This window comes from Coregonus lavaretus (assembly GCF_964263955.1).
Source record: "Coregonus lavaretus genome assembly, chromosome: 35".
In the NCBI taxonomy this organism is placed as follows: domain Eukaryota; kingdom Metazoa; phylum Chordata; class Actinopteri; order Salmoniformes; family Salmonidae; genus Coregonus; species Coregonus lavaretus.
This window is the reverse complement of record NC_140022.1, coordinates 18,993,172-19,015,784: the sequence shown is the minus strand read 5'-3', so window position 1 is coordinate 19,015,784 and position 22,613 is coordinate 18,993,172. Positions and strand designations below refer to the sequence as shown.

The following is a 22,613-nucleotide window of genomic DNA, read 5'->3' as shown; positions in this document are numbered from 1 at the left end:
CACAGAGCGCACCCCGAGTATAGCATTGTCAAATCATACAAACTTTGTAATGACAGTCAAACAAAAGCCAAATGACCAAAGTTGCTAAGCTTTCTAGATAACCTCCTTCAACGAATGACAGAATATCTCCTATATTTGGCAAAATCGAGTTAATGATTATACAGATCATTATCAGCTCGAATAAAGGGGAGATGACGAGTGGAAATAGTTTAAATATCAAGGTGTCTTAACAGAGACCAACTCTGTTTTAAATACTGTAAACATATCTACACCCATACCGTTTGTTGATCACATATTCTCTACTGAAGCTCTCATATGGGCTGCAAGTAGCCGAGACAGCGCAGAGAAGCAGGGGAAATGCTATAACAGTATTTTGACATGCATAGGCGAGAGACATGCAGGCGAGAGACGTGCTTTGATAATGCAACCTATGGATTACAGAATAAAGTTAGGAATTTTCATATGAAACAGGTGTCAGGATTTGGGGTTTCAGTGGGATTGGGACTGGGACAGGATAGGAAAATAGCCTAGGTTCTAGGACAGGAGAAGATAACAATTCAGAGGCATGATGAACATTTCTAAAACTTCACACATGTGACAGAGATGCCTACAGTGCCTACAGAAAGTATTCACACCCCTTTATTTTTTCCACATAATGTTGTGTTACAGACTGCATTTAAAAATGATTAAATTTTGATTTTGTGTCACTGGCCTACACACAATACCCCATAATGTCACAGTGGAATTATGCTTTTAGTCATTTTTACAATTTAAGAATGAAAAGCTGAAATGTCTTGAGTCAATAAGTATTCAATTCCTTTGTTATGGCAAGTGTAAATAAATTCAGGTGTAAAAATGTGCTTAACAAGTCTCATAATAAGTTGCTTGGACTCACTGTGTGCAATAATAGTGTTTAACATGATTTTGTTATGACTACCTCATCTCTGTACCCCACACATACAATTATCTGTAAGGTCCCTCAGTCGAGCAGTGAATTTCAAACACAGATTCAACCACAAAGACTAGGGAGGTTTTCCAATGCCTCGCAAAGAAGGGCACCTATTGGTAGATGGATAAAAAAAAGTAGACATTGAATATCCCTTTGAGCATATTAATTACACTTTGGGTGGTGTATCGATACACCCAGTCACTACAAAGATACAGGCGTCCTTCCTAACTCAGTTCCTGGAGAGGAAGGTAACTGCTCAGGGATTTCACCATGAGGCCAAAGGTGACTTTAAAGCAGTTACAGATTATACTTAGTCCACAATACTAACCAAAATAAGAGTGAAAAGAAGGAAGCCCGTACAAAATAAAAATATTCCAAAGCATGCATCCTGTTTGCAATGAGTCACTAAAGTAAAACTGCACAAAATTTGGCAACCATTTTTACTTTATGTCTGCGTCAAATCCAAAACAACATCACTGAGTACCACTCTTCATATTTTCAAGCATGGTGGTGGCTGCATCATGTTATTGGTATGCTTGTCATCGGCAAGGACTAGGGAGCTTTTTAGGATACAAAGAAACATAATACAGCTAAGCAGAGGCAAAATCCTAGAGGAAAACCTACTTCAAGGCCACCTTGTAACACAACAAAATGTAGAAAAAGTCAAGGGGTGTGAATACTTTATGAAGGCACTGTATGTAGTGAATTGTGCGTAGGCCTATCATATTAGTGACTGTCTGAAGAGTCACAATGACAGCTCAAAGGGGCACAGGTTATTTTATAGACTATACTGTAGGGGTTTCCTGTAGGGTTTATTAACTGCATTCGGGTCGCGTGTGCAGTCTGGCAGTGTCAATTATGCGTGCTTTATAATAATAATAATATGCCATTTAGCAGACGCTTTTAGCCAAAGCAACTTACAGTCATGCGTGCATAATTTTTTTTTTGGTGTATGGGTGGTCCCGTTGATCGAACCCACTACCTTGGCGTTACAAGCGCCGTGCTCTACCAGCTGAGCTACAGAGGACCACAGCTTTGAATTCATGGTGACTTTGTGTGAAGTAAATATATATGTTTGGATAATGTGCTATTAATTTTTTTGCTAATATGCTGATGCGCATGTTTATATTGTGGAATTGCATTAACGCCACATTGGGGAATTTTTTTGTAATTTCCAGGGTCTTGTCATAAAAAAAATTCTGGAAATGTGAAGAGTGTTCCCACGACAGTCCTGGGATCCCGGTTACCCATTTTAATCCCTAATTATCTATTACTGCCTCTCACCTATTTATAGGCCCCACCCTGATTGAACCCAGGTCCCATCTCTTTATTCTTAATTCTCGTAACCCGTGGTGAAATCAAATAATAGCGATATTACTGTGCAACATAGACATTCTATTTTCTCCCAAGATTGCAAAATAATTTGTATGTTGATGTAGTGCCCATCGGTTATGAATGTTTCAACTTCTGTATTGAGAAGTCATGTTTTTACCGTCAGTTTCTGAGCTCCTTACTCAGGGGAACACTGAATAACAAGGGGGCTCCAAGGTTGGGGAGTCGAATAAATACTGCAAACATGATGGCTTCCAGTGTTAATTCCAGTACTCACAAACTGCTTGTTGAAGTGAAGCTGACAGGGATGAGCTGCTCCAGGAACAACTGTTGGCCAGCTAGCATGTGTTGGCTGGTTAGCAAGTTAACTAGCTAACTGGTCTTGTTCTGTCCGTTGATCCTTGCAGGCAACTCGGTGAAGAAACTCGAGGAGGCAAAATTATGCTCACTGTTTACATAATAATATATTTTTTTAATGTTTGGGGAAACTTTCTGGCGCTCTGGGCTGTCCCTCTGAATTCTCGCCAGAACTGTTCTCCCTCGTTCCTGTTCTCGCATGTGCTTGCAGGACACAGCATGAGAGGGTGGCAGTCCACAGGGCAAGTATTAACTAAGCAGTCAAAACCAGTTTTTACAAAGTAAAGAGGATTACACTAGATAATACGCTTGGAAAGACTGTGACAAACGTTAAAATGTAAACATTAGCGGAGCCACCTTATTCGTTTTGGAGGCAGCATTGAGTTTGAAGCAACAATCGGTGCAGTCAAATGTTTCATCTGTAAAGGATTCCCCTCACAGGGGGCACCATCTACTGTATGTAAGGTACAGCCACCTCCAAAATTATTGGCACCTTTGATAAAGATGAGCAAAGAATACTGTATAAAATAAACAATACAAATACTGAGCTATATTGTATGCTAAAAAAAAAGTGTTTAATAAGTAATACAAAAAAATATAAAAAAGATAGATGTCAAAACTATTGGCACCCCTGTGTTCAATTCTTTGCGCACCCTCCCTTTGCAATGATAACGAAACATAGCTTTTTTCTATAATGTTTTATGAGATGGGAGAACACATTTCTCCAAACAGAATCTTTTCGGATCCTTTGGACTGCCAACTACAATTCAAACCACAGGTTTTTAATGGGGTTCAAGTCCGCAGACTGAGATGGCAATTGCAAAATGTTGATTCTGTGGTCAATTAACAATTTCTTTGTGGATTTTGATGTGTGCTTGAGGTCATGGTCTTGTTCTGTCCGTTGATCCTTGCAGGCAACTCGGTGAAGAAACTCATGGAGGCAAAATTATGCTCACTGTTTCCATAATAATATATATTTTTTAATGTTTGGGGAAACTTTCTGGCGCTCTGGGCTGTCCCTCTGAATTCTCGCCAGAACTGTTCTCCCTCATTCCTGTTCTCGCATGTGCTTGCAGGACACAGCATGAGAGGGTGGCCGTCCACAGGGCAAGTATAAACTAAGCAGTCAAAACCAGTTTTTACAAAGTAAAGAGGATTACACTAGATAATACGCTTGGAAAGACTGTGACAAACGTTAAAATGTAAACATTAGCGGAGCCACCTTATTCGTTTTGGAGGCAGCATTGAGTTTGCAAGCAACAATTGGTGCAGTCAAATGTTTCATCTGTAAAGGATTCCCCTCACAGGGGGCACCATCTACTGTATGTAAGGTACAGCCACCTCCAAAATTATTGGCACCTTTGATAAAGATGAGCAAAGAATACTGTATAAAATAAACAATACAAATACTGAGCTATATTGTATGCTAAAAAAAAAGTGTTTAATAAGTAATACAAAAAATATAAAAAAGATAGATGTCAAAACTATTGGCACCCCTGTGTTCAATTCTTTGTGCACCCTCCCTTTGCAATGATAACGAAACATAGCTTTTTTCTATAATGTTTTATGAGATGGGAGAACACATTTCTCCAAACAGAATCTTTTCGGATCCTTTGGACTGCCAACTACAATTCAAACCATAGGTTTTTAAAGGGGTTCAAGTCCGCAGACTGAGATGGCAATTGCAAAATGTTGATTCTGTGGTCAATTAACAATTTCTTTGTGGATTTTGATGTGTGCTTGGGGTCATGGTCTTGTTCTGTCCATTGATCCTTGCAGGCAACTCGGTGAAGAAACTCAAGGAGGCAAAATTATGCTCACTGTTTACATAATAATATATTTTTTTAATGTTTGGGGAAACTTTCTGGCGCTCTGGGCTGTCCCTCTGAATTCTCGCCAGAACTGTTCTCCCTCGTTCCTGTTCTCGCATGTGCTTGCAGGACACAGCATGAGAGGGTGGCAGTCCACAGGGCAAGTATTAACTAAGCAGTCAAAAACAGTTTTTACAAAGTAAAGAGGATTACACTAGATAATACGCTTGGAAAGACTGTGACAAACGTTAAAATGTAAACATTAGCGGAGCCACCTTATTCGTTTTGGAGGCAGCATTGAGTTTGCAAGCAACAATTGGTGCAGTCAAATGTTTCATCTGTAAAGGATTCCCCTCACAGGGGGCACCATCTACTGTATGTAAGGTACAGCCACCTCCAAAATTATTGGCACCTTTGATAAAGATGAGCAAAGAATACTGTATAAAATAAACAATACAAATACTGAGCTATATTGTATGCTAAAAAAAAGTGTTTAATAAGTAATACAAAAAATATAAAAAAGATAGATGTCAAAACTATTGGCACCCCTGTGTTCAATTCTTTGTGCACCCTCCCTTTGCAATGATAACGAAACATAGCTTTTTTCTATAATGTTTTATGAGATGGGAGAACACATTTCTCCAAACAGAATCTTTTCGGATCCTTTGGACTGCCAACTACAATTCAAACCATAGGTTTTTAAAGGGGTTCAAGTCCGCAGACTGAGATGGCAATTGCAAAATGTTGATTCTGTGGTCAATTAACAATTTCTTTGTGGATTTTGATGTGTGCTTGGGGTCATGGTCTTGTTCTGTCCGTTGATCCTTGCAGGCAACTCGGTGAAGAAACTCAAGGAGGCAAAATTATGCTCACTGTTTACATAATAATATATATTTTTTAATGTTTGGGGAAACTTTCTGGCGCTCTGGGCTGTCCCTCTGAATTCTCGCCAGAACTGTTCTCCCTCGTTCCTGTTCTCGCATGTGCTTGCAGGACACAGCATGAGAGGGTGGCAGTCCACAGGGCAAGTATTAACTAAGCAGTCAAAACCAGTTTTTACAAAGTAAAGAGGATTACACTAGATAATACGCTTGGAAAGACTGTGACAAACGTTAAAATGTAAACATTAGCGGAGCCACCTTATTCGTTTTGGAGGCAGCATTGAGTTTGCAAGCAACAATCGGTGCAGTCAAATGTTTCATCTGTAAAGGATTCCCCTCACAGGGGGCACCATCTACTGTATGTAAGGTACAGCCACCTCCAAAATTATTGGCACCTTTGATAAAGATGAGCAAAGAATACTGTATAAAATAAACAATACAAATACTGAGCTATATTGTATGCTAAAAAAAAAGTGTTTAATAAGTAATACAAAAAAATATAAAAAAGATAGATGTCAAAACTATTGGCACCCCTGTGTTCAATTCTTTGTGCACCCTCCCTTTGCAATGATAACGAAACATAGCTTTTTTCTATAATGTTTTATGAGATGGGAGAACACATTTCTCCAAACAGAATCTTTTCGGATCCTTTGGACTGCCCTCTACAATTCAAACCACAGGTTTCTAATGGGGTTCAAGTCCGCAGACTGAGATGGCAATTGCAAAATGTTGATTCTGTGGTCAATTAACAATTTCTTTGTGGATTTTGATGTGTGCTTGGGGTCATGGTCTTGTTCTGTCCGTTGATCCTTGCAGGCAACTCGGTGAAGAAACTCATGGAGGCAAAATTATGCTCACTGTTTACATAATAATATATATTTTTTAATGTTTGGGGAAACTTTCTGGCGCTCTGGGCTGTCCCTCTGAATTCTCGCCAGAAGTGTTCTCCCTCGTTCCTGTTCTCGCATGTGCTTGCAGGACACAGCATGAGAGGGTGGCAGTCCACAGGGCAAGTATTAACTAAGCAGTCAAAAACAGTTTTTACAAAGTAAAGAGGATTACACTAGATAATACGCTTGGAAAGACTGTGACAAACGTTAAAATGTAAACATTAGCGGAGCCACCTTATTCGTTTTGGAGGCAGCATTGAGTTTGCAAGCAACAATTGGTGCAGTCAAATGTTTCATCTGTAAAGGATTCCCCTCACAGGGGGCACCATCTACTGTATGTAAGGTACAGCCACCTCCAAAATTATTGGCACCTTTGATAAAGATGAGCAAAGAATACTGTATAAAATAAACAATACAAATACTGAGCTATATTGTATGCTAAAAAAAAGTGTTTAATAAGTAATACAAAAAATATAAAAAAGATAGATGTCAAAACTATTGGCACCCCTGTGTTCAATTCTTTGCGCACCCTCCCTTTGCAATGATAACGAAACATAGCTTTTTTCTATAATGTTTTATGAGATGGGAGAACACATTTCTCCAAACAGAATCTTTTCGGATCCTTTGGACTGCCAACTACAATTCAAACCATAGGTTTTTAAAGGGGTTCAAGTCCGCAGACTGAGATGGCAATTGCAAAATGTTGATTCTGTGGTCAATTAACAATTTCTTTGTGGATTTTGATTTGTGCTTGGGGTCATTGTCTTGCTGGAAGATCCACTTGCGGCTGAGTTTCAGCCTCCTGGCATAGGCAACCAGGTTTTGCCTAAAATGTCCTGGTACTTGGTAGAGTTCATGATGCCGTTTGTCACAAGTTTAGAGAGGAGTAGGCAGGAGGCAGTCGCAGGTTTAGAACTACTGAATTTATTAAAGCACCATAGCTTAAAGCGGGACGAAACCCACAGTGCAAAATATAAAGTACTCAGGAAATAGTAGGAGAGATACAGTGGGGAGAACAAGTATTTGATACACTGCCGATTTTGCAGGTTTTCCTACTTACAAAGCATGTAGAGGTCTGTAATTATTATCATAGGTACACTTCAACTGTGAGAGACAGAATCTAAAACAAAAATCCAGAAAATCACATTGTATGATTTTTAAGTAATTAATTTGCATTTTATTGCATGACATAAGTATTTGATACATCAGAAAAGCAGAACTTAATATTTGGTACAGAAACCTTTGTTTGCAATTACAGAGATCATATGTTTCCTGTAGGTCTTGACCAGGTTTGCACACACTACAGCAGGGATTTTGGCCCACTCCTCCATACAGACCTTCTCCAGATCCTTCAGGTTTCGGGGCTGTCGCTGGGCAATACGGACTTTCAGCTCCCTCCAAAGATTTTCTATTGGGTTCAGGTCTGGAGACTGGCTAGGCCACTCCAGGACCTTGAGATGCTTCTTACGGAGCCACTCCTTAGTTGCCCTGGCTGTGTGTTTCGGGTCGTTGTCATGCTGGAAGACCCAGCCACGACCCATCTTCAATGCTCTTACTGAGGGAAGGAGGTTGTTGGCCAAGATCTCGCGATACATGGCCTCATCCATCCTCCCCTCAATATGGTGCAGTCGTCCTGTCCCCTTTGCAGAAAAGCATCCCTAAAGAATGATGTTTCCACCTCCATGCTTCACGGTTGGGATGGTGTTCTTGGGGTTGTACTCATCCTTCTTCTTCCTCCAAACATGGCGAGTGGAGTTTAGACCAAAAAGCTCTATTTTTGTCTCATCAGACCACATGACCTTCTCCCATTCCTCCTCTGGATCATCCAGATGGTCAATGGCAAACTTCAGACGCCCTGGACATGCGCTGGCTTGAGCAGGGGGACCTTGCGTGCACTGCAGGATTTTAATCCATGACAGCGTAGTGTGTTACTAATGGTTTTCTTTGAGACTGTGGTCCCAGCTCTCTTCAGGTCATTGACCAGGTCCTGCCGTGTAGTTCTGGGCTGATCCCTCACCTTCCTCATGATCATTGATGCCCCACGAGGTGAGATCTTGCATGGAGTGATTGACCGTCATCTTGAACTTCTTCCATTTTCTAATAATTGCGCCAACAGTTGTTGCCTTCTCACCAAGCTGCTTGCCTATTGTCCTGTAGCCCATCCCAGCCTTGTGCAGGTCTACAAATTTATCCCTGATGTCCTTACACAGCTCTCTGGTCTTGGCCATTGTGGAGAGGTTGGAGTCTGTTTGATTGAGTGTGTGAACAGGTGTCTTTTATACAGGTAACGAGTTCAAACAGATGCAGTTAATACAGGTAATGAGTGGAGAACAGGAGAGCTTCTTAAAGAAAAACTAACAGGTCTGTGAGAGCCGGAATTCTTACTGGTTGGTAGGTGATCAAATACTTATGTCATGCAATAAAATGCAAATTAATTACTTAAAAATCATACAATGTGATTTTCTGGATTTTTGTTTTAGATTCCGTCTCTCACGGTTGAAATTTACCTATGATAAAAATTACAGACCTCTACATGCTTTGTAAGTAGGAAAACCTACAAAATCGGCAGTGTATCAAATATTTGTTGTCTCCACTGTACCTCTCAGGAAAACAAGCAACATATACAATGACCAACAAAGACAAATGACAGAGGGAGTATATATACAGTGATAGAGTGGGGATTGGAACCAGGTGTGTGTAATGATGACGAGACAAGTCTGGGGTTGATGAGTGAAGGGCGTTCGCCAGCAGCAGGTTCGGCAGCAGCTAGAAGGCCGGCGACGCCGAACGCCTGAGCTGGACAGGAAGGGGAGCCAAAGCGAAGGCTGGTGTGACAGTGCACCCCCGTGTAAACCCGGACGTCCCGGGCCAAGGTGGGCCACCAGTACTTGGCGGAGAGACAGTCGATAGTACGGGCTATAACCGGGTGCCCCGACACAGGTGCTGTGTGTGCCCAGGCGAGGAGACGGTCCCGCACATCAGAGGGCACGTAGATATGCCCCTCAGGACAGTGGGCAGTTGAGGGCTCCTGTCGCAGGGCTCGACGGATGTCCGCGTCCACATTCCACACTTTTAGTTGGCTGTTAAATTTCTAGAAAAACAATCCTTTATCTGATCTTCCCAGTTTTCGTTTTGCTCCACTTTTTGGTTTGCTTCCTGTCTTTAAGTTTGGTGTGGGTTTTTATTTTGTTTGCCTCTTCTTGGGCAAATTTAGTGAGCCCTCATTGTGGGTGTCTTTTAGGTTCGAGTTGTTGTTGCTAGTCAACTTTCAGTGGAAACCCCCATGAGTGACTTTCAGAACCCCTCCTAAAACCCCACCTGTTTTGATTTGGTTATGTTCATTGACTCTTAGTTAAGTTCCTTCTGTTTGAGCGACATTTTTTGGTTTTCTTGCTGTGGAACGTAACAAAATGGGGGCTCATTTGGGATATTGTTTCCTATGATAGTCACTCTAATCTCCTACTCTGAAGCTCAGCTGTTCCCAGATATGAGTGTTCAAAAGACACTTTTGTGATAGTTTCTGTCACTGACATCCACCCTGAGGGGTTATAAGATTGGTGGAATAATTTAAAAAGTTGCATAAACATAAGCTAATAAAAAACATGGACTTTAAGTTGGAAGCATTTGTGGAAAACCCTACATGGGAGATGCTAGATAAAATGTACAAAGGCGAATCTGCTCATCATTGCAAAGCATTATGACATCAAAGTGGCATCTGGCGATACAAAAGCAGCAGTCAAAGAGTTGATCAGTACTGTTTTGGTGGAGGAGGAAATCCTCTCGGAGAGAGAAGTTGAAAAGGATGCTACGGGTAGTGGGGTGAGTCCCGTAGACGTGCAACTGAGGAAGTCAGAACTAAAAGGCAAAGTTGAACCAACAGAAATTAGAAATTGAGCAACAGATTAGAAGTAGCGCGCGCAGCTAAACATCAAGAACGTGAACATGCCATTTGATTAAGAGAGAAAGATCTGGAAGCACTCCGAAGTTAGGCCATCCTGCACCCTCAGAGTTTGGTCTTGGTTAGAACAGCCGGCTTGTACCGCCTTTCAACGAAAAAGAGATCAAAAGTTTAAACACACCTACTCATTCAAGGATTTGTCTTTATTTTTACTACTTTCTACATTGTAGAATAATAGTGAAGACATCAAAACTATGAAATAACACATATGCAATCATGTAGTAACCAAAAAAGTGTTAAACAAATCCAAATATATTTTATATTTGAGATTCTTCAAATAGCCACCCTTTGCCTTGATGACAGTTTTTGCACACTCCTGGCATTCTCTCAACCAGCTTCACCTGGAATGCTTTTCCAACAGTCTTGAAGGAGTTCCCACATATGCTGAGCACTTGTTAGGCTGCTTTTCCTTCACTCTGCCGTCCGACTGTACCCCCGGGGACAGCATCCGCCAGAGGACCAGGAACCACCGGCCTAAGGAGAGACACATGAAAATTCTGCCCAGGGAAGAAACCTCGCCAACTCACCCTTCCCGGTCCTGACAGTGGCAACGAAGAAACCTCCCCAGCTCCTGGTTCATGCGCTCCACCTGCCCATTAGACTGAGGCCTATAAAAACGGCATGATTTGGAGAACCGATCTACGACCACCAGGACTGTGGTGAAGCCGTCAGTACGTGGGAGGTCGGTGACAAAGTCTATGGACAGGTGTGACCAAGGTCGCTGAGGCATTGGGAGAGGAACTAGTTTGCCTGCCGGGGCGTTCCGAGGTGTCTTCGTTTGGGCACACAGAACAGGAGTTGATATAGCGGCAGATATCAGTAGCCAAGGTGAGCCACCAGTATTTTTGTGAGAGAGAATGTAGTGTGCGCGTAATACCGGAGTGCCCTGCCATAAGGGTGGTGTGCGCCCAGATCAGCAGGCGGTCACCGACCCTGGTGGACATATATACGTGTCCCGGAGGGGCGTTGGCAGGTGCTAGGTCCTCCACTGCTGCCAGGCGGATATCTTCGTCCACATCCCAAACGACAGGTGCCATGATGAGAGACGGAGGTAGGATGGGACCCCCCAGATCCTTCCTTTCTCCGGTATGGTGCATCCTGGAGAGTGCGTAGGCTTTCACATTCTGGGATCCTGGGCGGTAGGACAGAATAAACTGAAAGTGAGTAAGAAATTGGGCACACCTGGCTTGACGAGAGTTCATCCGTTTCGCTGCCCGTATGTGCTCCATATTCCGATGGTCAGTGAGAATCCGGGATTGGATGGACTGCGCCCTCCAGCCAGGGTCTCCACTCCTCCAGAGCGAGGGCCACTGCCAACAGCTCCCTGTCTCCAACTCCATAGTTCCTCTCTGTGGGGGTAAGCTTTTTCCAGAAAACGGCACAGGGATACATTTTCTCTGGCTTACCTTGTCGATGGGAGAGGACCCCACCCACGCCCTCCTCAGGCTATGGAGCTGAAGGACCTGATGAAATGCCGGTAGACATTTGCGAAGCCCAGGAAGCTCTGTAGGCCCTTGATGGTGGTGGGGACTGGCCATGACCTGACAGCGTCTGTCTTCGCTCTTTCCATGAACACCCCCTGAGGACTGATCCTGTATCCAAGGAAGGAGATGGCCTGTTGGTGGAATTCGCATTTCTCCCCCTTCACCAACAGGCTGTGTTCCCGGAGGCGGAGTAGGACCGTCCGGACGTCCCTGACATGCTCCTCGAACGTAGCCGAGTAGATCAGGATATTGTCGATGTACACCACCACCTGTCTACTCAGCATGTCTCGGAACACATCATTAACGAAGGACTGGAACACAGAAGGTGCGTTAGCGAGGCCTTAGGGCATGACGCAGTATTCATAGTGGTCTGAAGTAGTGCTGAATGCCGTCTTCCACTCGTCTCCTTCCTGGATTCGGATCAGGTTGTAGGCACTCCTCAGGTCGAACTTGGTAAAGTACCGGGCTCCTCGCAGCTGCTCGATGGCCGTCAGAGCCAGAGGGAGGAGGTACCGGTACTTGGTGGTGACTGCGTTCAGCCCCCGGTAGTCAATGTACGGCCTCAGTCCTCCGTCTTTTTTGGCCACGAAGAAGAAGCTGGTGGAGGCAGGAGAGGTAGACCGTCTGATGAACCCCTGTTTCAGGGTCTCCGCCACATACTTCTCCATGGCCTCAGTCTCCGCTATGGAGAGGGAGTAAATGCGACTCTTGGGGGGGGTGTTGTCCCTCCAGCAGGTCAATGTCGCTGTCCCAGGGCCTGTGAGGAGGGGACACTTAGCCTTGGAGGCAGAGAAGACATCGGAGAGATCTGTGTACTCACGTGGAATGTTGGGCTGGAGGGCGGACTCCGGACTCTCCACTGATGTGGAACAACAAACCACCGGCAGGCAGGTCCTCCGGCATGAGGGGGACCAGGCTGTGATCCTCTTGGTGATCCAATTGATGGTGGGGTTGTGTAGTCAGAGCCAGGGCAATCCCAAGTCGATCTGGTGAAGGGGTGACGTGACGATGTGGAAGGACAGCTCCTCGTGTGCTCCGGTAGTGTCGGAATGGTGATGGTGATGTGATGTGCATAACGGGGCCTGTTCCAAGTGGTTTATTGTCCAGCGAGGTGACATGTAGCGGAGAAGGCATTGGCACAGTGGGCAACCCCCATTCAGAGACCAGCTCCCTATCGATAAGGTTCCCCGCTGATCCGGAATCTATTATTGCCGTGGAAAGTGAAGAGAAGGAAGAACCATTCACCGTTAGGGAAACTAAAAACAATGCTTTGGTGACAGGTTATGACGGAACACTCACGGAGCGGCGACGGGAGTCATACCGCCTAGATAGGGAGCCGCTGTGAGATCTGTGGTCCGTCTTGGTGTAGGGGGTGCTGCCCACCTCCATGGGTGAGGACTCGGAGGCAGGGTGGCTTCCATAGCTCAGATGGTGTGAGCGTCGAGGCTCCAGGTGGTGTTGGGAATGCCGTCGGTCTCTCAACATGTCGTCAAGATGAATGGACGTGGCGATGAGGGTATTAAGGTCCATCTCGTCATCCCGATATGCGAGTTCCGTCGTGATGTCCTCCCTAAGCCTCTCCTGAAGGCCGTGCACAGAGCACCCTCATTTCAGCCAGAAGACGGCGGCACCGTGCGAAAGCTTGGGCGTACTCGAACGCGGCCTCCTCTCCCTGTTTTAGCCGGAGGAGACGCTCACCCCCGTCCTTTCCCTCCGTGGGATGATCGAATGCCGCCCTGAACCGAGCGAGGAAGGTGGAGTAGGGAAGCACCGCGACCTCACCTCCTTCCCAGACTGCTGTGGCCCAATCCAGCGTCTTTCAGTAGCGAAATCACCAGCGCTATCCTGGCTTGGTCCGATGGAGATGCCCCAAGCTGACGCACCAGATACAGTGAGACCTGTAGCAGGAAGCCTCTACATGTAGTTGTTTTCCCATCATAACTCTCCGGCAGGGCAAGGGGTCCCTCAGATGTTGGTGATAGCACGGGAGGAGGTGGACTGGGTGCACTCGCCGCTCCCTGAGGTGGAACCGGAGCAATGGTCAGTTTATGCAGCGTTTGGAGCACTTCCTGCATGGCGCCGTTCAGCTGGGCAATCTGCTGCTGGTGCTGGTCGAGGTGCTGGGAAACTCCAGGAGGATTACCTGCTGCATCCATCTTCGTGATTGGTGTGTGATTCTGTGACGAGTACTAAAGATACGAAGAGGCAGGACGCAGACTCAGGAATCAAATATGTAAAGGTTTACCTAACACTAAGCAAGAGAACAACAAAGTGAGTACACGCCTTGACACTAACAATCACACACAACACAACACTGAACAGTCCAGGGCTATATAGGGGTGGTGATGAGATGATGAGGTGCAGGTGCACTGGAGATGATTAGGGTGTGTTGGGTTTCCATTCCGGTGTTGCCGAGGTGGTGCGCTCAGACCGGTAGCAGATTCGCCGGAGGGTAGCAACGAGAGGAGACGTGACAGCGGTCCTCATGAGAGCCAGTTTCATGATAGCAGTTGATGGTTTTTGCAACTGCACTTGAAGAAACTTTCAAAGTTCTTTAAATTTTCCGCAGTGACTGACCTTCATGTTTTAAAGTAACGATGGACTGTTGTTTATCTTTGGTTATTTGAGCAGTTCTTGCCATAATATGGACTTGGTCTTTTACCAAACAGGGCTATCTTCTGTACCACACAAATTGATTTAATTATTTATTTATTAACTAATTAAAATTGATAACACAAGATACAAAACACATACACGTATAGGTTAGGGATTAGAACTTAATACAATGAAAACGAGTCCCTAGCGGACTAACACAATATGACACTTGTTACAACAGATGGCGAGTTAAAGAGAGAGAGAATGCGAGAGATGAAGAGAAGTAACTCTGCCCCGAACTGCCAGCCTTTTCGGATAAGAAGTAATGCATGTATTTAAGTGTTGAAGGTCTTCGTCGTGTATCTCTGTTGGACCCAGGCCTTCATGGAAAGGGTTCGATTGGGCCTTCTCCATCGGATGGGCCTTCACCTTCGTTCTCTGATGTAAGGCTCGGATTGTCCACAAGAGGTCACAATGTCCTTCTTCTTAGTTGTCTGCTTACTTTCACTCATTCTGGAAGTGGTCTTCTGAGGACAGCTAATCAGCCGTGTCGATGATCCCCTGTGGGGTGATGAGAGCAGTGCTGTAGACGATGGTTTGAAGAGAGTAACAGGATGGTCCGACTTAAATTCACCTTCTTAGATACAGTACTTAGAACAGCTACTCAGCCCGTAACATTGATTGTTAGAGAAGCGACTTTGTCGTCTTCTCCTCGTGTTGATTTTCAGGGTTGCAACCAATGGAGGAAAAACCTGCAGTTTGAGTCCATCTGGTCTAGTCTGTTAATTCTTATCTTAATCTTTTATACCCTCGGGTAAAAAGGGGCGTTTCCGTCATACTGACACACTCTCTGAGCTCCCTCGGGTGTGGCTAGTTACGAGGTAAAAGTATTATCATCACTATGATCTTGTTAGAAAGCCAAAATCACATTCCTATCTTCACGAAAATATTCTCTTCCTCCTTTATATTTTCTACACAACATAAAGGACACAAACCTGATATATACACTGTAAAAGCTCTTCAAGTTACAATGTTTTTGTTATAACGCCTTTATACCATTTTTAATGACATCACAAAATAGACATACATTTTCCATATTCCATTTCTCATCATTCCCAACATTCGGATGTTGAAATATAGTGTCCCTGTGTTCATTGTTGGATATTGAAGTTTTTGGGCGGCAAAAGTCTCTTAAACAAAGGGCATTCCTTTCACCATACTAGAGGGCCAGAGATAGATTCTCCTCCTCTCTAATTTATGGCAGTGTTAAGGCGTCAAGACCGGCACACTTAAGTGATCCTAGCATAATTCCTCATTAAACATTCTGTTGTACATGTGCGTTTATGCTTACACAAGCGCACATGCCAAGGGAAAGAAAACCAAGTATCCTGGTAGGCTGGAACCTGTTCAGATGAGTCTGACGTCATCAGATAATTTCCATGTCAATGACTGGAGGCCAGTAAGAATCAGTGCCGACCTCAAGCTATATGCCAAGGGGACCTGCAGTGGTTTTACCACAAGTCAATGTGTCTTACACCATTGTGGTGGCGATAGATATGAAGGAGTCTATTTCATAGCTATATTATCCATGGAGGAGCTAACCTCACGACAGAAGTACTCTATAATCACTGAACCAGTCGTACGTGGTGTGATCATGACTTCTACTAACTTTCCTCCTGAATGGAGGGTTCTATTTATTAGTGGCATGTGTGTTAACCATCAGAAGAGTGTTTTTGTTAAGGCTATGGTTCAACCCAGCACTCAGAGAAACCAACACGACAAAGGGAGTGGAAGAAACAAAAATGTTTTAATAAAAGTTCAAATTGTCTTAGTCCAAAAACAACTGAAGTAAAGGAACAGAGTGGGCTAGTCGGCTCCGGAGGAAGGAGAGGCTGAGGCAGGCAGGCAGGCAGGCAGGCAGGCAGGCAGGCAGGCAGACCGACCGGCAGGAAGGCAGGCAGGTTGGGAGGTATGTCCGAACTGAAGACAAAACAAACGACAGGTAAAGGAGAGTGGAGAGCCAGGCTGAAGACAAAGACAAAAAAACTTTACTGGTGAGCCAAGTTACCGCTCTGGTAAGAACAACGATCTGGCGCCGGTGGAGAGCCATGCCCAGGAATAAGTAGTGCAGGTTGATGAGAGAATAGGATGCAGCTGCGTAGGCAGGAATCACTGGAAACAACCCGCAGCTGCACAGGAGAGGCAGATCCTGAGCACGCCCCCTGCTCCACTCCAGACACACCCACATAAAGGGGACAAACACACATACAACAGAAAAAGAGGGGACAAAACAAGGAGGAAGGGAAACAGAAAAGGGAGAGACAAGCTGCCCACATAACAGTACCCCCCCCTCAATGGTCGCCACCTGGCGACCCACCAGGCCTGTCAGGGTTGTCGTGATGGAAGTCCGTGATCAGCTGAGGATCCAACACAAAACGCTTAGGGACCCAAGACCTCTCCTCTGGTCCATAACCTTCCCAATCGACTAGGTATTGGAGACCCCTACCCCGCCTCCGAGAGTCCAGGAGCCTACTGACGGTGTAGGCCGGATGGTTGTCAATGAGGCGAACAGGTGGAGGTGGATCAGCCGGCGGACACAAAAGGCTGGAGGACACAGGTTTCAGTTGGGAGACGTGGAAGGTAGGGTGTATCTTCATGGCTGAAGGCAACTTCAAACGAACCGCAGCGGGGTTAATGATGGATTCCACCACAAACGGACCCAGGTACCGAGGAGACAGCTTGCGTGATTTGGTACGAAGAGGTACGTTCTTAGATGACAGCCAAACCTCTTGACCAGGATGAAACACAGGTGCGGGAGTCCTGCTCCTATCCGCTGTTGTCTTGTTCCTGTCGGTGGTCCGAAGCAATGCTTCCCGAGCGTCGCTCCACACTCTCTGGCAGCGGCGGAGGTTCTCCTGAACCGAAGGAACAGCCAATTCCTTCTCCTGAGCAGGAAACAGAGGGGGTTGATAACCCATGGTAACCTCGAAGGGTGAAAGACCGGTGGCAGAGGCGGTGAGGGAGTTGTGGGCGTACTCTATCCAGGGCAGATGTTTAGCCCAGGATGATGGATGTTGAGCAGCCACACAACGAAGGGTTGCTTCGAGGTTTTGATTGGCTCTTTCTGTTTGACCGTTGGTCTGGGGATGAAACCCTGAGGACAGACTAACGGAAGCACCCAAAGCAGAACAGAAACCCTTCCAAACACGGGAAGTAAACTGTGGGCCTCTATCAGATACGATGTCCACAGGTATTCCATGGGGACGGAATACATGTTGGACTAGGAGGTCCGCTGTCTCACTGGCAGACGGTAATTTTGGTAATGCTATATAGTGGACAGATTTAGAGAATCTGTCCACAATGGTAAGTATAGTATCATTACCTTCAGACTTGGGTAGGCCGGTGACAAAATCCATGGCAATGTGGGACCAGGGACGGCTGGGAACTGGGAGGGGTAGCAGCAGCCCCGAAGGGGACTGATGGGAGGCTTTGCCCCGAGCACAGGTTGAACAGGCTGCCACAAAAGCCCGAACGTCAGTTTCCATTGACGGCCACCAAAAATGTCTCCTAAGCAGCGTCAACGTGCGTCTCATCCCAGGGTGACCAGCAAAACGGGAGGTGTGAATCCACTGCAACACCTGAGACCGGACCGTCTCGGGAACAAAGAGTAGGTTGGGAGGACCATCACCCGGTCCCGGGTCCGTGGCAAGTGCAGTCTTCACAAGAGACTCGATCTCCCACTGAACAGCCGCCACGACGCATGAGGAAGGCAGGACTGCCTCAGGCTCGCTGGTCTCCGAAGGGTCAGCAAACTGGCGGGACAAAGCATCTGGTTTAACATTTCTTGACCCCGGTCTGTATGTAAGAATAAAGTTAAACCTACTAAAAAACAGGGCCCATCTGGCTTGGCGTGAGTTGAGTCTCTTAGTGGCTTGGATGTAAGCCAAGTTTTTGTGGTCAGTCCAGACCACAAACGGCAATTCAGCTCCATCCAGCCAGTGCCGCCATTCTTCCAGTGCAAGCTTGACCGCCAGCAGTTCCCGGTTTCCAACGTCGTAATTCCGTTCTGTGGGTGACAATTTCTTGGAGAAAAAAGCACAGGGGTGAAGCCTTTGGTCAGTGGGGGAGCGCTGGGAGAGGACTGCTCCCACACCTGAGTCCGACGCGTCCACCTCCACAACAAACTGCAGAGAGGTATTGGGGTGTATCAACACGGGGGAGGTGGAAAACAGTTCCTTCAAAACCCCTACCGCCTGCTCCGCCTCAGGGGACCACCGAAAAGGGACTTTAGGAGATGTGAGTCTTGTAAGGGGTGCCACCACTCTACTAAAACCCTTAATGAATCTACGGTAGAAGTTAGCAAAGCCCAAAAATCGTTGAAGTTGCTTACGGGTGGTGGGTGTGGGCCATTCCGTCACTGCCCGGATCTTCTCGGGGTCCGCCTTCACCTGCCCGCTCTCAATTATGAATCCAAGGAACGATGTAGACTGTTTGTGGAACTCACACTTCTCTGCCTTGACGTACAGCTTGTTCTCCAAGAGCCGTTGAAGGACTTGACGGACGTGTGACTCATGCTCCTCGGGTGACTTGGAAAAAACAAGAATATCATCCAGGTATACAAAGACAAAACGGTTCAAAAAATCCCTAAGAACATCGTTCACCATGGCTTGGAAAACCGCAGGGGCATTTGAAAGCCCAAAGGGCATGACCAAATACTCAAAATGTCCCAGTGGAGTGTTGAAAGCGGTTTTCCACTCATCTCCCTTTCGGATTCGGACAAGGTGATAAGCATTCCTGAGGTCGAGCTTGGAAAACACTGTGGCGCCATGCAGAGGTTCAAAAGCTGAGTTGATGAGTGGAAGGGGATACTTGTTTTTAACAGTTATGTTGTTTAAACCCCTGAAATCGATACAGGGGCGTAACGACTTGTCCTTCTTTTCCACGAAAAAGAAACCTGCACCCAAAGGAGACGACGAGGGACGGATTATGCCCGAGACCAGAGAATCACCAATGTACTGCTCCATTGCCTCTCTTTCCGGTCGGGACAGATTGTATAACCGACTAGAGGGCAAGGGAGCACCAGGGAGCAGTTCAATAGGGCAATCATAAGGCCTATGTGGTGGTAGAGACTTGTCCTTACTGAAAACCTCCGCTAAGTCATGGTATTCTTTGGGGACAGATGACAGATCAAGAGGAGCTGAGGGAGGAGTTGGGTTACACTTAGTGGGGGGAACCGCTGACCTCAGGCACTCGGAATGGCAGTTAGTGCTCCAACTGAGAATGGTGTGACGTGTCCAATCAATTTGTGGGTTGTGAAGAGCCAACCAGGGGAAGCCAAGGATTAGGGAGGTAGCTGAGCCAGACATAACTCTTAGCTGAATGCTTTCACAATGATTGCCAGAAATCACTAGGGAAACGGGGGTGGTTTGATGAGTTATCTCCGCGAGGAGGCGCCCATCAAGGGCTGTGACCCGGATGGGGGTAGGTAGTGGCTCCATGGGGATACGAGCTTGTGTAACGAACTGGTGGCTAATAAAGTTATCTTCTGCACCTGAGTCTATGAGAGCTGAGAGTGGCAGGGAATGACTCTGGAAACGTAAGGTTACAGGTACTTGTAATCGGGGAATGATGGGTTCAGGATCTAACTCTGGGCTCGCAAGTAGACCCACCGTTACGAGCGAGCCTTGTCTTTTGGCCGCTTAGGGCATGTAGCCAGAATGTGTGTGGCGTCTCCACAGTACAGGCACTCACCCGCCTGGAGGCGCCGTTGCCGCTCAGCTGGAGGTAGTCGAGCTCGACCCACTTGCATAGGTTCCTCCTCTGTGCTCGGGATGGAATCAGGAACAAGAAGCTGCCGACTCCGGAGAGGCGAGACTCGAGTGGTTGAAGGCTGGGGAACTCGTCCTCCTAGATGTGGCCGATCGCCTCTCTCCCGACGCCTCTCCCGCAACCGATTGTCTAGCTTGATGGACAGGGAAACGAGAGAATGTAAATCATGTGGCTCATCACGAGCAGCCAGCTCATCCTTAATGGCTTCATTCAAACCGTTTAGAAATGCTCCTTGAAGTGCCACATTGTTCCACTTGGAGTCCGCTGCCAACGTCCAGAACTCAATAGAGTACTCTGCCACACTGTTAGAACCCTGCCTCAAATTAAAAAGTATCTTGGAGGAATTACCCACATGGTCAGGATGGTCAAAAACAGTCTTCAATTTAGCAGAGAAATCAGCAAAAGTCAATCCAGTCAAAGTTTGATCTGAGCACACAGCCTCAGCCCAAACCAGAGCTTTCCCTCTTAACAGCCCCAGAACATAATGTACCTTAGATGAATCAGTAGAAAACGACAGTGGTCTCTGCCGAAAAATCAAGTCACACTGAAGCAAAAATCCCCGGCACTTGTCCAATTCTCCATTGAACGGTTCAGGCGACGTGACAGGGGGTTCCCGACGGAACGAAGCCTGCCTAGTGTCCGAGGAAACAACTTGGGGTGCATCAAACTGGGGGTCAGAGAGAGATGGAGAACTGATAACAGACAATTTAGAGACGTGTGTAGTTAACTGAGTCACCTGGTTCAGCAGTTGATGATTATCTTCCACAAGAGTCCGAATCAACTGGTCATGCTGTCCTAGCAACGTTCCTTGAGCCTGGATAGCTTGTTGGAAGCTGTCTTTGTTTGCCCCGTGCTGTTTCTCTGTTGGGTCCATGGCCAGATCGTTCTGTTAAGGCTATGGTTCAACCCAGCACTCAGAGAAACCAACACGACAAAGGGAGTGGAAGAAACAAAAATGTTTTAATAAAAGTTCAAATTGTCTTAGTCCAAAAACAACTGAAGTAAAGGAACAGAGTGGGCTAGTCGGCTCCGGAGGAAGGAGAGGCTGAGGCAGGCAGGCAGGCAGGCAGGCAGGCAGGCAGGCAGGCAGGCAGACCGACCGGCAGGAAGGCAGGCAGGTTGGGAGGTATGTCCGAACTGAAGACAAAACAAACGACAGGTAAAGGAGAGTGGAGAGCCAGGCTGAAGACAAAGACAAAAAAACTTTACTGGTGAGCCAAGTTACCGCTCTGGTAAGAACAACGATCTGGCGCCGGTGGAGAGCTATGCCCAGGAATAAGTAGTGCAGGTTGATGAGAGAATAGGATGCAGCTGCGTAGGCAGGAATCACTGGAAACAACCCGCAGCTGCACAGGAGAGGCAGATCCTGAGCACGCCCCCTGCTCCACTCCAGACACACCCACATAAAGGGGACAAACACACATACAACAGAAAAAGAGGGGACAAAACAAGGAGGAAGGGAAACAGAAAAGGGAGAGACAAGCTGCCCACATAACAGTTTTGGGAGATTCCGTTCCATGTGTTGCAATCTGAGTGACTACTAACACCTCTGTCGCTGTTATCAAGGGCAATTCGACTTGTTAGGTCTCTAACCTTCTTACTGAGTGTGGCTAGACTGACTGTTGCTGGCATTGGTACTGTCCCCTGTAGCTCAGTTGGTAGAGCATGGCGCTTGCAACGCCAGGGTTGTGGGTTCGTTTCCCACGGGGGGCCAGTATGAAAATGTATGCACTCACTAACTGTAAGTCACTCTGGATAAGAGCGTCTGCTAAATTACTAAAATGTAAATGTACTGGTACTCAAGGGGACCAGCTATCCTACCGATGTATTCTGAAATGTTATCCTACCGGAATACATGATTAGAGCATTTTATTAGTTGCATTGTAGTTGAAATTACACATGGCAAGGAATTATTATTGTTGCCATTTGTTTTGGAGATGGAAAGTCCACTGGACTTCTTTTACGACCAGTGATATCTCAGATGTGTTCTAAGGTTATCCCTGTCGAGGGGCTTGTCCGCTCCTTTTTGTTTCCTGCTCTGGCGGTCTCGTACAGTGTTGCACGTAGTCTCAACCAGCCTCGACGAGGCTCATCATGGGGCTAGTATTCTCCCCTTTTGTGTCTTTGGACCCCCCGCCAGCGGTGGGTATTGGTGTCCGAGGCACAAACGAAAAGATTGGACCCATTGTACGAGTTGTCAGCAGCTGCGTTGTTTGTAGATTGGCTGTAACCTTTCAACCAAATCTCCTGGTGTTTGTGCTTCAAAACGCTCAGTGGCTGTCATGCCCTGTTAGTCACCACAGCGTCCGTGTGTGGCGACCATTCCAGTACCTGCGAACTGAGACGAGGATATCTTTCTGCGATATGACACAGCGTTTCACCAGTGGGAATCATCAAGTCAGTTGCGGGGCTGATGCCGTTAGACTAATTGTAAGGGGTTTCAGTCCCGCTCAAATCGGAAAATGTATCATCGGAAGCAGAGTACAGTCTGCATGTCGATGTTTTTATTGCTGAGACGGCCGCAGTG

At 46.3% G+C, this 22,613-nt stretch overlaps 1 protein-coding gene across 1 annotated transcript in view; it reads left to right on the top strand.

The window, feature by feature from the left end:
- The window catches only part of LOC311109568 (zinc finger protein 804A-like), a gene marked incomplete at both ends in the record, with an annotated part of 88,090 nt that extends 78,848 nt beyond the window's left edge, over window positions 1-9,242 (top strand). The window contains one exon of the mRNA XM_084152488.1: window positions 9,178-9,242. Within this exon, the coding sequence (XP_084008614.1) occupies window positions 9,178-9,242 (65 nt within the window). The remainder of the gene's footprint in view (window positions 1-9,177) is intronic.
- Window positions 9,243-22,613: the final 13,371 nt, after the last annotated feature.